This window comes from Eriocheir sinensis, unplaced genomic scaffold, assembly GCF_024679095.1.
Source record: "Eriocheir sinensis breed Jianghai 21 unplaced genomic scaffold, ASM2467909v1 Scaffold316, whole genome shotgun sequence".
NCBI classification, from domain to species: Eukaryota; Metazoa; Arthropoda; class Malacostraca; order Decapoda; family Varunidae; genus Eriocheir; species Eriocheir sinensis.
Genome location: NW_026111628.1, coordinates 204698 through 218110, shown reverse-complemented (window position 1 = coordinate 218110; position 13413 = coordinate 204698). Strand labels below are relative to the sequence as shown.

The 13413-nt window shown below is 43.2% G+C and overlaps 1 protein-coding gene across 4 annotated transcripts in view; it reads right to left on the bottom strand.

Annotated features, from left to right (window-relative positions):
• Positions 1–10990: 10990 nt before the first annotated feature.
• LOC126991658 (uncharacterized) overlaps positions 10991–13413 on the bottom strand; it is a 7483-nt gene continuing 5060 nt past the window's right edge. For all 4 annotated transcript variants that reach the window (XM_050850362.1, XM_050850364.1, XM_050850365.1 and 1 more), the window contains one exon: positions 10991–12185. In XM_050850362.1, coding sequence (XP_050706319.1) covers positions 12075–12185 — 111 coding nt within the window. In that variant the 3' untranslated portion in view covers positions 10991–12074. The remainder of the gene's footprint in view (positions 12186–13413) is intronic.

Below are 13413 nucleotides of genomic sequence, written 5' to 3'. Positions count from 1 at the left end.
ATCAGCTCCCCTCCTCATACTAACGATCTTTTTCCCCTTAAATTTCGCCGCCATGTTGCCTCTCTTTCTGTCTTCTATCGATATTTTCATGCTGACTGCTCTTCTGAACTTGCTAACTGCATGCCTCCCTCCTCCCGCGGCCCCTGCACACGACTTTCTACTCATGCTCATCCCTATACTGTCCATACCCTTTATGCAAGAGTCAACCAGCATCTTCACTCTTTCATCCCTCACGCTGGTAAACTCTGGAACAATCTTCCTTCATCTGTATTTCCTCCTGCCTACGACTTGAACTCTTTCAAGAGGAGGGTATCAGGACACCTCTCCTCCCGAAATTGACCTCTGTTTTTGGACACTCCTTTGACCTCTGTTCAGGAGCAGTGAGTAGCGGGCCTTTTATTTTTTATTTTTTATTTACGCCCTTGAACTGTCTCCTTAGCTGTAAAAAAAAATATATCTATATATATATATATATATATATATATATATATATATATATATATATATATATATATATATATATATATATATATATATATATATATATATATATATATATATATATATATATATATATATATATATATATATATATATATATATATATATATATATATATATATATATATATATATATATATATATATATCCTTCATTTCCCTCTGCCTTCTCTTCCCACCCTGTCCGTGACACACTATTCTTCTTCTCTTTTCCCTCACACATTTGTTCCTATCCTCAGTCTCGCCTGACCTCCTCAAAGGGACGGACGTTGACCTTGCTGCTGCTGCGGCATGAAACCTTAACCTTGCTTTTCACCTCGTCTGGTGAAACGACACTTGTTATTTTGTGTTTGAATCGACTCCGTGTGTTACATTTTAACGTCACAACTTTTGAAATCCGTTCATCCACGTTTTTAATTAACCGTTACTTAAATAGGCCCGTACGCCTTCTCAGAAATCGAACGACTAACTGTGCTTGTTTACTTGTCTTATTTAGCACCACTCAACCTAATTAATTAAAGTCTAACTCAGTGCTGTGACGCGTCTAACTAGTGTTTGAAGTGTTGCGCAGTGTTTGAAGTGTTGCGAGGATTACCTTACAGTGAGAGGACTTCCCTGCTGAGCTGAGCGGTTAAATTATATATCGACTTTTTTTGTGTTTCCTGTCTTTCCTCAGTAGGATTACAACTACACGACCTAACACAGCACCCAGTGAAAGACAGTGAGCTTCTTGTGTCTAACTAACGTAGAAAATCTGTCACTAACGTAGAAGTACAAAGCCTGACCCGTATACCAGCACACCTGTTTTGAAAAGGAGGAAAAGTTTAATCCCCCAGAGAATTTTAATCCCGGAGGGAAAACACGTGTGGGCCCTCATAGACGCCACACCTCAAACTCTCCCGCGTGACTCGACCGATTTAAAGCCGCCTCCCTCCAGGTGTTCACCACGCGGATATAAAATTCATCTTAACTGTAAAGCACACAGTTATATCGTCTTGCAACAGTAAATAAAAAAAGAAGTAATCATGCCGTCCAACTATTTCAATTGCTGCAATTGTTCAAAGAAATATGCTGCGATTCACTACCAAACCAGCGACTCGATGTGTAGGTACTGTGTCTTAGACTTACGTATTCAGGGACTACAAACAACCAACGAGGATCTACAACGCTCCAATGCGTTGCTCTGGGACACCATGATGTCCTTCCCTCAACTCCCTACTCCTCCTTCTTCTTCTTCTTCTTCTTTCCCCGCCCTTCCTACTCCAGCTTCCTCCTCCTCAAACTCATATTCTGACGTTCTGACCCAATTACATACCTCCTCCTCCTCTGCCTCGCCTGAACCCGCCTCCATCCTTACTATTCCTTCCGCCCCATCCACCTCCCTTGCTACCTCATCCACTCCCACTCCCTCTTCTCCCTCCACCACCCTTGACTCCTCCCCTATCCTCATCACCACTCCATCTTCCCCTTCCACCTCCAACACGATCTCCTCTGCCTCGCCTCAACCACCCCACTCCTCTGCAACGCCTGAACCCGCCGCCACCCCTACCATTCCTTCTATCCCATCCACCTCCCTTGCTACCTCATCCACTCCCACTCCCTCTTCTCCCTCCAACACCCTTGACTCCCATAGGCGGATCTAGGGAGGTTTCCTGGGGGGGGCCAAAGAGGATAGGGGCGCTTTGAATTTTTGGTGAGAGAGATAGGCAGGCAAGCGAGCCCAATCAGCTGGTTTTTGAGATTTTGAAGTATTTTATGTGCTTTTTAAAGCACCATGAGCAAGGCCTTTCAGAAAAAATCCTGTGTTTTAACAATAAGTGTTTTGCTATTTAGAAAGTTCATTTGATATTTTTTTCACAAGAAGATTGAAATAGGTAAAAAAAAATACTTGCTAATCAAAAATATTTATAGAAGTAAACATCAATAATAGTTAATGAAAATTTAAAACATAAATAATTTTACTTGCAAGTTTTCATACTTTCAATGAGTAATTATTCCATGGATTTTACTAGTACCTGAATCCATTTGAAAATGTTATAGGATGAATGATTATGATAGTTAAACGTACAATCAATCAGTAAAATCAAAATATACTGTAGTAGTAACTAAGAATATAATGCAGGGCACCTGGCACCAAATCCCTACAGTTGGCAGCTTATATACAAATCATTCATATACAGTTGCCCAAGGAAATTCTTCTAATCAAAGAAATATACCTTTCAATCTGGCTTTAATATACTCTTTCAAATCTGAATAAAATGATCTAATAATGGTCAGAAAAGAGATGACGAAGATTTTAGTGCTTGAAGGGGATAATAGTAGTATTCGTATTTTTTTGTAAAATTTGCATTGAAAAATGGATAGGGTTTTGTTAAATTGTAGACTGACTAGAACTAACTTAAGGTTTTCTTTCTCCTAATCAATACAACCGAACTGAGATTAAATTAAAAGCTATTCTGGACTTCTGAGCAAATGAATGTAATGAATCTCGTAACTCAACTCATAAGCAACCAGTGTTACCATGCAGTCTGCAATGAATTGGGGTCTCATGAAGACTCTACAAGGTAAATGATAATTTCCTTAAAGCAGACATGGAAAACCTATCTATTACAGCTTCTGTAGAAGGAAGACGATTGCGATGTGTTTGGAGCAGAACAAGGGCCTCCAATCTCTCTTCGGACATTGTGCTCCTGATAGCAGAGCACGTACGGTCAACCTTGCTCAGCTGATTTATTATTAGTGTTGTCATCTATCACGATTATCACTAAATTAGATTGTTGGAAGCGGTAAACTGCAGATCCTTGACAAACCATTCAAAATTTGTTCGCTAAACTGGGATAAAACTGAAAAAGCGCTACATATAGAGCAAAATCGAGATTCTTTAACACTAGAACACTTGCTGCCTTAGAACCCCCCCCTCCCTCCCGGGCCTCCCCCAACCCCCGTCCTCCCACACGGCCACACCCGTCCCTCCCCCCACACCCGTCCCTCCCCCCCACACCCCCTAGTGAGCCTTTTTTTTAATGGAACATAATATTTTCCTATCGATCAATGCCAAGGAATATTATGTATTCAATTTAAATTTTAATTATTTGGTCTCCTAGGGGCGCCACCATAGCTCCTAAGGGCGCCACCATAGCTCCTGGGGGGGGCCATGGCCCCCATGGCCCCCCCCCAAATCCGCCAGTGTTGACTCCTCCCCTATCCTCATCACCACTCCATCTTCCCCTTCCACCTTCAACACGATCTCCTCTGCCACGCCTGAACCCGACGCCACCCATACCATTCCTTCTACTCAATCCACCTCCTTCCTACCCCATCCACCTCCATCCACAGTACCACTCCCCTTTCTCCGCTCCCTTCCTCTCCCTCCAACACCCTTGACTCCTCCCCTATCCTCATCACCACTCCATCCTCCACTTCCACCTCCAACACGAACTCAACCTCCGCCTCCTCCTCCACTTCTGATACCACATCTCCCTCCATCCACACCTCACCCTCCACCCTTTCCCAACCACCCACTACTATCACCACCATCACTTCCAAACCCACCTCAGCCCGCGCTCCCGCTTGTACCTCGCGCCCTTCCAGAAGAAATCACAAGACCATTCTACCAGCTGTCACTTGTACGAACCAGACGCTGTTTCCTGGTATGGGCAAACTAACTACTAGAGTCAATTTAGTTGGAGACAGTGTGGTGAGAGGCCAACTTACGGAGTTTTGTGGTCGGAATACGTTGACACGGAAGCGTTTCTGTATCCCCGGAGCCAAACTGGACGATATTGAATCAGCTGTCGATGCAGTTTCAGTAAATACGAAGGACGACACAGTGTATCTGATCCATGCGGGAACCAACGACCTTCAGTCAACTCAAATTCAGGACCTGTTAGCAAAATACCGTCAAGTCATTCGGAAATACAAGACCAAGTCCCCTCACATCATCGTCTCTGGAATTCTACCGAGTCAATACGTTCGCCGGATACAACAACAGTAAAGCGTACGGCGTCAACACTAGTCTAAAGCAGTTATGTAACGATGAAGGCGTAGGGTTCACGAACGCATGGCATCACTTCAACCAGCGCCCAGATCTGTTTTGGGAGGACGGACTCCACTTGAACGAGGTTGGTTCGGCGCGGCTAGGAAGGCTCCTGAACGATGCAGTTGAAAGCTTCTCGAAAAGCTATTAAAAAAACTAGAGGCGAGGGCAAGGCAAAGGCAACCCCTGATCAACCGAACCGTAGCGTCGATGCGGCTTGCAAGAAACTGTGTAACCAACGACGCCCCCGACAAGCGAACTCATTCAACACGACGCGGCCAAACCAGTAGTCACATTTCCATTTTGTACAAATGCACGTAGTTTAATACCCAAAAGGGACGAAATTAATGCGTATATTGCAACTGAGAAACCAAATTTAATAGCCATCACAGAGACCTGGGCCAACTCTGCACATTTAATATCTTAACTATCATTTCCCGGGTACAGCTTCCAAAAATCGAATGCACAAGAAAGGAGGAGGAGTAATTTGCTACGTAAAAAGTACGCTCCCTGCCATAAAAATAGACAAACAGGACGCAGAGAATTACGACTCCGTCTATGTGGAAATAACTGCGAATAATAAGAAACTAACACTTGCGACCGTATACAGGCCTCCAAAACAACAAGCAGCCGATGACACTGCCCTGTACGAAGAGCTTCACTCTTTAACACAAAGTAAACAAGTAATAATAATTGGGGACTTTAATTGCCCTAACATTGACTGGGGACAATTGACTGGAGATCAAGAGGGTAACAGGCTTATAGAAATGGTGGAGAATTCGTTCCTCACTCAAGTTGTAACTCAACCAACAAGAGAAAACAATCTGCTGGATCTGGTATTAGTAAGTGACCCCGACCTCATTCGCGACTGTGAAGTTGGTGAAAAAATTAACGGTTGCGATCACCACTTAATCCGTTTCAATGTCAACATAAGTCACAAACTCGTAGACAATCCGTCAGTGATACCAGACTACAAAAAAGCAAATTTCAACCTAGCCCGTGAGCTGCTTCCCTCTGCGACCTGGGACCAACTTCACCTAACCGACAATACAATCGACAACGTGTGGAACAACTTCAAAGATAAGCTTTTGGGAGTAGAAAAGGCTACAGTGCCGACGAAACCCAGGCGAGTAAATGGTGCCGTAGATCCACCGTGGATGACCAGAGAAATAAAATGGGCGGTAAACTTAAAAAAAAGGAATTATAACCTAATGAAAGAGAATGACACGGCCGAAGCCCGTACTCAGTACCACAACAGCCTCAGAGCTTGTCGCACCCTTATTCGGAGTAGTAAACGCAACTACGAAAAACAAATAGCGCGTGACATCAAGACAAACTCAAAAAAATTCTTCACATACATCAGATTGAAAAAGAAAGTAAAATCCAATATTGGTCCCCTGACAGACGAGACTGGAGCTGCAACTCAGGACAGTAAACAGATGGCCAGAATCCTCAACAGTAACTTCGCATCCGTATTCACAGTCGAGAACATCGAAACCATGCCCGAGAACCCTGACCCGCCGAGGGGAATCACGCCCCTGAAAACTGACTCAATATGCGACCAAGAAGTGAAAGAGTATTTGGATAAACTCGACACGAACAAGTCAACAGGACCTGACGGTTTGTCCCCGCGGTTATTAAAAGAGCTTAAACAACAAATACTTCAGCCACTCACTAACATATTCAACCAGTCTGTTCAATTGAAAAAGGTCCCGGAAGACTGGAAGATGGCGAACGTAACACCAATTTTCAAAAAAGGAGACAAAAGCGTTGCATTAAACTACTGGCCCATAAGTTTGACATCAGTGGCAGGAAAAATACTCGAAAAGATTATTAGAGACAAACTTGTTAAGTTTCTAGAAGACAATAATGTAATCTCCGACACCCAGCATGGCTTCAGAAATAAGCGCTCCTGCCTAACGAATTTATTAGACTTCTTCCAAGGTATATATAAGAACTGGGATGCCCACATCCCCAGTGATGTTATATACCTGGACTTTCAGAAAGCCTTCGACAAGGTACCGCACGAGCGACTCCTTAAGAAACTGCACTCGGCGGGCATTGGAGCCAATCTGATCGCGTGGATAAGAGATTGGCTCACCCACAGAAAACAACGAGTACTACTCAACGGACAGCCTTCCGATTGGCTTCCAGTCACTAGTGGAGTGCCTCAAGGGTCAGTGCTGGGACCCATTCTCTTCATCATATATATCAACGACCTCGAATCAGGACTGAAATCCACAATATCGAGATTTGCTGATGACACTAAGGTGGGGGGAAAGGCCCTCACAAAGACCGACTGCGAAATCATTCAGAAAGACCTCAATCATATTATCGAATGGTCGGAAAAATGGCAAATGTCCTTTAATGTTGACAAATGCAAAGTCATGCACATTGGGTCCAGAAATAGTAACCACACATACATCATGAATGGGAGACCTCTGCAAGCGATGCAGGAGGAAAAGGATCTTGGAGTCACTATCAGCAGTGACCTGAAACACGCGAATCACTGTAAAAAAGCATACAACAAAGCCAACCTTAAGGGCTCAACCGTACGAGGAGCGACTCAAGCGACTCAATCTCTTTACATTAGAGAAAAGACGCCTACGAGGAGATATGATTCAAGTCTTCAAGTATCTGAAAAAATTCAATAACGTCGATTACTCCAATTTCTTTGAATTGCAAACCAACCTAAGAACTAGAAATAACGGTTTACCCATTCAGTCTAGTCGATGTAACACAGACATCGGAAGGAGTTTCTTTTCAAACCGAGTCATCCGTCACTGGAACAATCTTCCTTCAGAAGTAGTAAATGCGAATACTATCAACTCCTTCAAATATAGAATCGACCGTCACTTCGCTGCGTCGGGAGTAAACTGAATATTGAGTTGCTTTCATCTGCTCCTCAATATCGAGGCGCTTTCATCTGCTCCTCAATATCGAGGCGCTTTCATCTGCTCCTCAATGTCGAGGTGCTTTCATCTGCTCCCCAGGCCCCAGGCTGTCGAGCAGATTAAATCACCAAAGCGGGCAACCTCGTAATGAGCCAATAGGCTTTCTGTTGCCTGCGTTTCCATGTTTCCATGTTTCCCTCCTCCTCCTTCCTATCCCCTTCCACAGCGAGTTACGTGACCAATTTCAGGCTGAGCACAAGAAGGGAAGGGGAAGAGAGGGAAAGGGGAAGGGATTGAAAGGAGAGGGAGGGATAGGAGAGGAAGGAAAGGAGGAAAGGGGAAGGGGATGGGGGAGGAAGGAGAGAGAGAGAAGAGAGAGAGAGAGAGAGAGGAGAGAGAGAAGAGAGAGAGAGAGAGAGAGAGAGAGAGAGAGAGAGAGAGAGAGAGAGAGAAAATTCAGATGTTGTCTCCTGAAGCAGGCTGGGTAAGGAGTCTCCTCCTTCTCCTCCTCCAATTTCAGACCATTCTTCCTGCTGTGGTCAGCGTAGATCAGACACAGTTTCGGGGCACAGACAAGCTGAAAACATCTGTTAGACTTGTAGGGGACTCGCTGGTTAGAGGTCAATTAACGGAATTCTGCGGCAGGAATACAGAGACGCGGAGGCGTTATTGTATTCCGGGAGCCAAACTGGACGACATTACTTCAGCTGTCGATGCTGTCACGGAACTCGCGAAGGAAGACACAGTTTATTTGATTCACGCGGGGACAAATGACGTTCAGTCTACTCAAACTCAGGCCCTACTATCAAAATACCGTCAGGTCATTCGGCGTTACAAGACCAAGTCCCCTCACGTCATTGTCTCTGGAATTCTACCCAGAATCAGCGCTTACGCCGGCTTCAACAGCAAAGCGAGCAACATCAATACTAGTCTGAAGGAAATTTGTGACGACGAAGGCGTGGCGTTTACAAACGCCTGGCACCACTTCCTTGAGCGCCCAGACTTGTTTTGGAACGATGGACTACATCTGAATGAGGTTGGATCGGCGCGTTTCGGGAGGCTTCTGGACGAGGCAGTGAAAAGCTTTTCGAAAAGCCTTTCAAAAAACGGCGGGCGAGGACGGGGCAAAGGCAGCCCTTGATCAACCAACCCGTAGCGTCAGTGCGACTCACAAGAAACTGTGTAACTAACCACGCCTCCGACAAGCGAGCTGGTACAACTCGTCACGGCCACACTTCTATCATGTACACAAATGCACGTAGTTTAATACCCAAAAAGGACGAAATTAGGGCGTATATTGCAACAGAGAAACCAGATGTGGTAGCCATCACAGAGACTTGGGCCAACTCTACCCATCTAGAATCCGAAATGTCATTCCCTGGGTACAGCTTCCACAAAGTCGAAAGCACAAGAAAGGAGGAGGAGTAGTTTGCTACGTAAAAAGTACACTCCCTGCCATAAAAATAGACAAACAGGACGCAGAGAAATACGATTCTGTCTATGTGGAAATAACCGCAAATAACAAGAAACTAACACTTGCAACCGTATACAGGCCTCCGAAACAACAGGCAGCCGATGACACTGCCCTCTACGAAGAGATTCACTCTCTAACACAAAGCAAGGAAGCAATTATAATTGGGGACTTTAATTGCCCTAACATTGACTGGGGACTGATGACTGGAGATCAAGAGGGTAACAGGCTTTTAGAAATGGTGGAGGATTCGTTCCTCACTCAAGCTGTAACTCAACCAACAAGAGAAAACAATCTGCTGGATCTGGTATTAGTAAGCGACCCCGACCTCATTCGCGACTGTACAGTTGGTGAGAAACTTAATGGGTGCGATCACCACTTAATCCGTTTTAATATCAACATATGTCACAAACTCGTAGATAATCCATCAGTGATACCAGATTACAAAAAAGGAAATTTCAACTTAGCCCGTGCACTGCTTCCCCCTACGACCTGGCATGGTCTAATAAAGTAAGGTCAGGCCACGCGCATGTGGGCGGAGCTAAGGTGCGACGCCCTGTGTTGGCCTTATAGTGGGGGGTTTCTCCCCCCTCCCACTCCCGCCTCCTACCCCTATCGTTCTCTTATTTCAGCGGGAACTAAGTAGTTTTTATCCTTCCAAGGTTTGCTTCTCTGTATGTATGTCTGCATGTATTTCTCTCTCTCTCTCTCTCTCTCTCTCTCTCTCTCTCTCTCTCTCTCTCTCTCTCTCTCTCTCTCTATATATATATATATCTATATATATATAACTATATATAAATATATATAAATATCTATATATATAACTATATAATATATATATATATATATATATATATATATATATATATATATATATATAATTGTTTGAAGACGATCCAGACCAATCAAAATTAATTGGTAACCCAAAAAAAGGACTAAAAAATAAACTTTTTGTTCTTTCATCATTACTATATCACCTTAAATGAGGATATGCATAGTAGGAAGTAGTAGGAAAAGGAAGACAGACAATATAAATGAGGAAGTACATGTTCAGCTCGGGGCTTAGCAGTCATAATAATGCAACTGTTAGGGTAATCAAAGAAAAATCAATGTAGGTCATAAACTTTACTTCTACGCCACCAACTTATATATTTTTGTATTTATTTTCTTTTGCATACTTGCCTTCTTCATTTTATTATTTAATATCCGCATACGAAAGAAAGTGCGGCAGCGGACATAAAATGTGATCACCTCTGTTGGTAGGTCGACGTAATGTGTCATGTGCTCTGCCAGAGAACTCATCGCTGATTTTCCACATTGCAAAGTGTTATTGCCATGGTAACTATTAAAAATTTTGCCCATCTTCCTGAGCTTGGGTATGAATTCTTCGCTGGGTTTTACTAATTTACTGCTATCCCTGGCTGTTACGTCTATCCATTTTCTCTTCTTATAATTTTGGGACTGGTAGCCAAGCTGATGTTGTGGAAACTTCCTAGCAACATAGCCACCGAAGTACATCATGCCTTCTGTTTCTGTGTCACCTTCAAGACTGCCACCTAATTCAATGTCTTCCTCTGTTAAATCATCTGTATTTATTAGATCTTCTTCAGTACATGCACTGAAGAAGATTGATGTGAGGCATAGTTCCTGCTGTAATGCCTCTGTAACACTTTCCCTCACATCTTCATTCCTTTTAGTAGTGACACGAAAATCACTTGTGAGACAGTTTTCTTTGCTTTGTTCAAGAGTGTTATATTTTTCCCCCATGAGGCTGCTGTCTTTGCCAAGAAGGTATGCCCTGAGTCGATACTTTATAGAAACAGGAGAGGGATGATCACAGCTCCCTCCCATTTGCCGCAGATAGCCAAACAGATTTTCTACAACATCCTGATTAAGTCTAGATGTAAGTAAAAATGTAATATTATATTTATCTTTTACCATTGCAAACAATTTTTGAAGTGACTTTGATGATATTATAATGCCTTTTTGAAACATAAGAGGATTATTTCGACCACGAACATGCAAGTTACTTATTGTGTCGATCATTTGTTGTAGAACAACTATTTGGTTATCTATAGCCTCAAATGCCGATCTAGCAGGTTTCTTATTATATAACATGTTTGAGTTTAATACATCAAACCATGTGTCTATGAGTGATACGAAGTCACTCGTGGCACTCCATGTCACCCCCTCGAATAAACCTTTTTCACCAAAATACATTAGTGCTTTAGCAGTTGTGTCAGAGAGGAGTTGTGCTGCCAATTTAACTTTCATTCTTTGAGGACCTTTTACCTCAATATGTTTTTCAGACAATTTGTGTGTTACTTTAAAATCTGCCTTGCTCCTAATAATCAACTCTCTCACACATGTGCTATCAATCACTTTTCCGTCAGTTGTTACAAAGCCATTATCAAGGAAATGATTTCGCACTAACTTTATCAGGTGAGGGACATCTGCAAAAACATGCACTTCTCTGTTTGGGTCAGTTGGATTGGTGAAGTGCGTTGTTGTGGTGTCTACATTTAAAGATTTCCATAATGCAAGATTTGTTGAAGACATATCACTCACCATTGCAACAACTGGAAACCCTGCAGCCTCTACATGAGTTATTAGCTCGAAAAGGAGCTCTTTCGTCATTGGACAATCAAATTTGTAATATATTATTTGTTTCCATGACCCAGTGAGACCTCTCACCAAAGCACACTGAACAGACTTCTTGGGGCTATAAAGATGGTCACTAGCCTTATCATAACACCACTCCTGTGCTACACTACACTCATCAAATGAGAGGACAGAGACACGGTCACGCTCTGTCATTGTTGAGGCCTTTTCTTTTAGCAGGGCTAAAACAGATAGTAAAACGCCTGGCTCTACTTTAAACTGTCTTGTCCTGCGCTTAATTGTGGATAGTGATGGAAGAGATATATTCCATCTATTTCTAATTAGTCTGTAGGCCTTACTGCTCAAATTTCTTAGTGACAGTGCATGACCGATGTCATCATCTACCCACCGATGCACAGATTTCCCTTGCAAAATACAGTCAACCTGTGAAGCGGACATGAAGGTGCTCAGGTGCCTTCTAGCATTGACAATAGAATTTTCCACACCCTGTAATGTGCTTTTAAGTTGATCAATTTCAGCATTTTGGGCTGCGATTTTCATGTCCTTCTCCGCTATGCTGGCAAGGAGTGCTGCATTCTCATGCTGCAGACGCGACAACTGACTCTGCATCTCTGTACAGCTTGTAGGTGCAGCAGAATGTTGGCTGACATCCTTGTTGGCACCTGTAATAAATTTTTTTTCAAATATTAAAAACTATGTAATAAATAAGCATTTGCAGTCAAATCTCACAACAGTAGCATAGAAGTACTACTACAAGATGAGGAATAAGTAGTACTTGTAGTAGTACTAATAGTAGTAGTAGTAGTAGTAGTAGTAGTAGTAGTGGTGGTAGTAGTAGTAGTAGTAGTAGTAGTAGTAGTAGTAGTAGCAGTAGTAGTAGTAGTAGTAGCAGCAGTAGTAGCAGTAGCAGTAGTAGTGGAGCACATCTTGACCCACTCTCCTTCGCTGAAATCTCCATCCTAGGAGATTTCAATGTTCACCACCAGCTTTGGCTTTCATCCTCTTTCACTGACCATCCTGGTGAACAAGCCTACAACTTTGCTATCCTCAACGACCTAGAGCAGTTGGTCCAGCACCCTACACGTATTCCTGACCGTCTTGGAGATCGGCCCAACATTCTAGACCTCTTCCTTACCTCAAACCCTTCTGCTTATTCTGTCAAACTGTTCTCTCCGTTGGGCTCCTCCGATCACAATCTTATTTCTGCATCCTGTCCTATCGCTCCTGTACACCCTCTGGACCCACCGAAGAGGCGATGCTTCTGGCATTTTGCTTCAGCTCGGTGGGACGACCTGAGGATGTACTTTTCCATTCACGTGGAATGATTATTGCTTCAAGGATAGAGACCACTCTGTGTGTGCTCAGCGCATCCCAGAGGTGATTGTCTCTGGAATGGAGGCATACATTCCTCGTTCTTTCTCTACTCCTCACGCTAAAAAGCCTTGGTTTAATCACGCTTGTTCTCGTGCTGTCAATGATAGAGAGGTAGCTCACAAAAGATACCAGAGCCTTCAAACTAATGCTAATTATGAACTTTACATTTCTGCCCGAAATCGTGCCAAATCTATTCTCCGACTAACCAAAATTCTTTCATTAATAGAAAATGTCAAAACCTTGCTTTCTCTAACTCTTCCCGTGACTTCTGGCATCTAGCCAAAACATCTCCTCCAACTTCACTTCTTCATCTTTCCCTCCACTCCTCAGTCCTGACAGCAACACTGCCGTCTCATCTATCTCTAAGGCTGAACTCTTCTCTCAAACTTTTCTAAAAACTCCACTCTGGACGATTCTGGGCATATTCCTCCTACTCATCCCCCCTCTGACTCCTTTATGCCTGTTATAAAGATTCTTCAAAATGATGTTTTCTATGCCCTCTCTGGCCTCAATCCT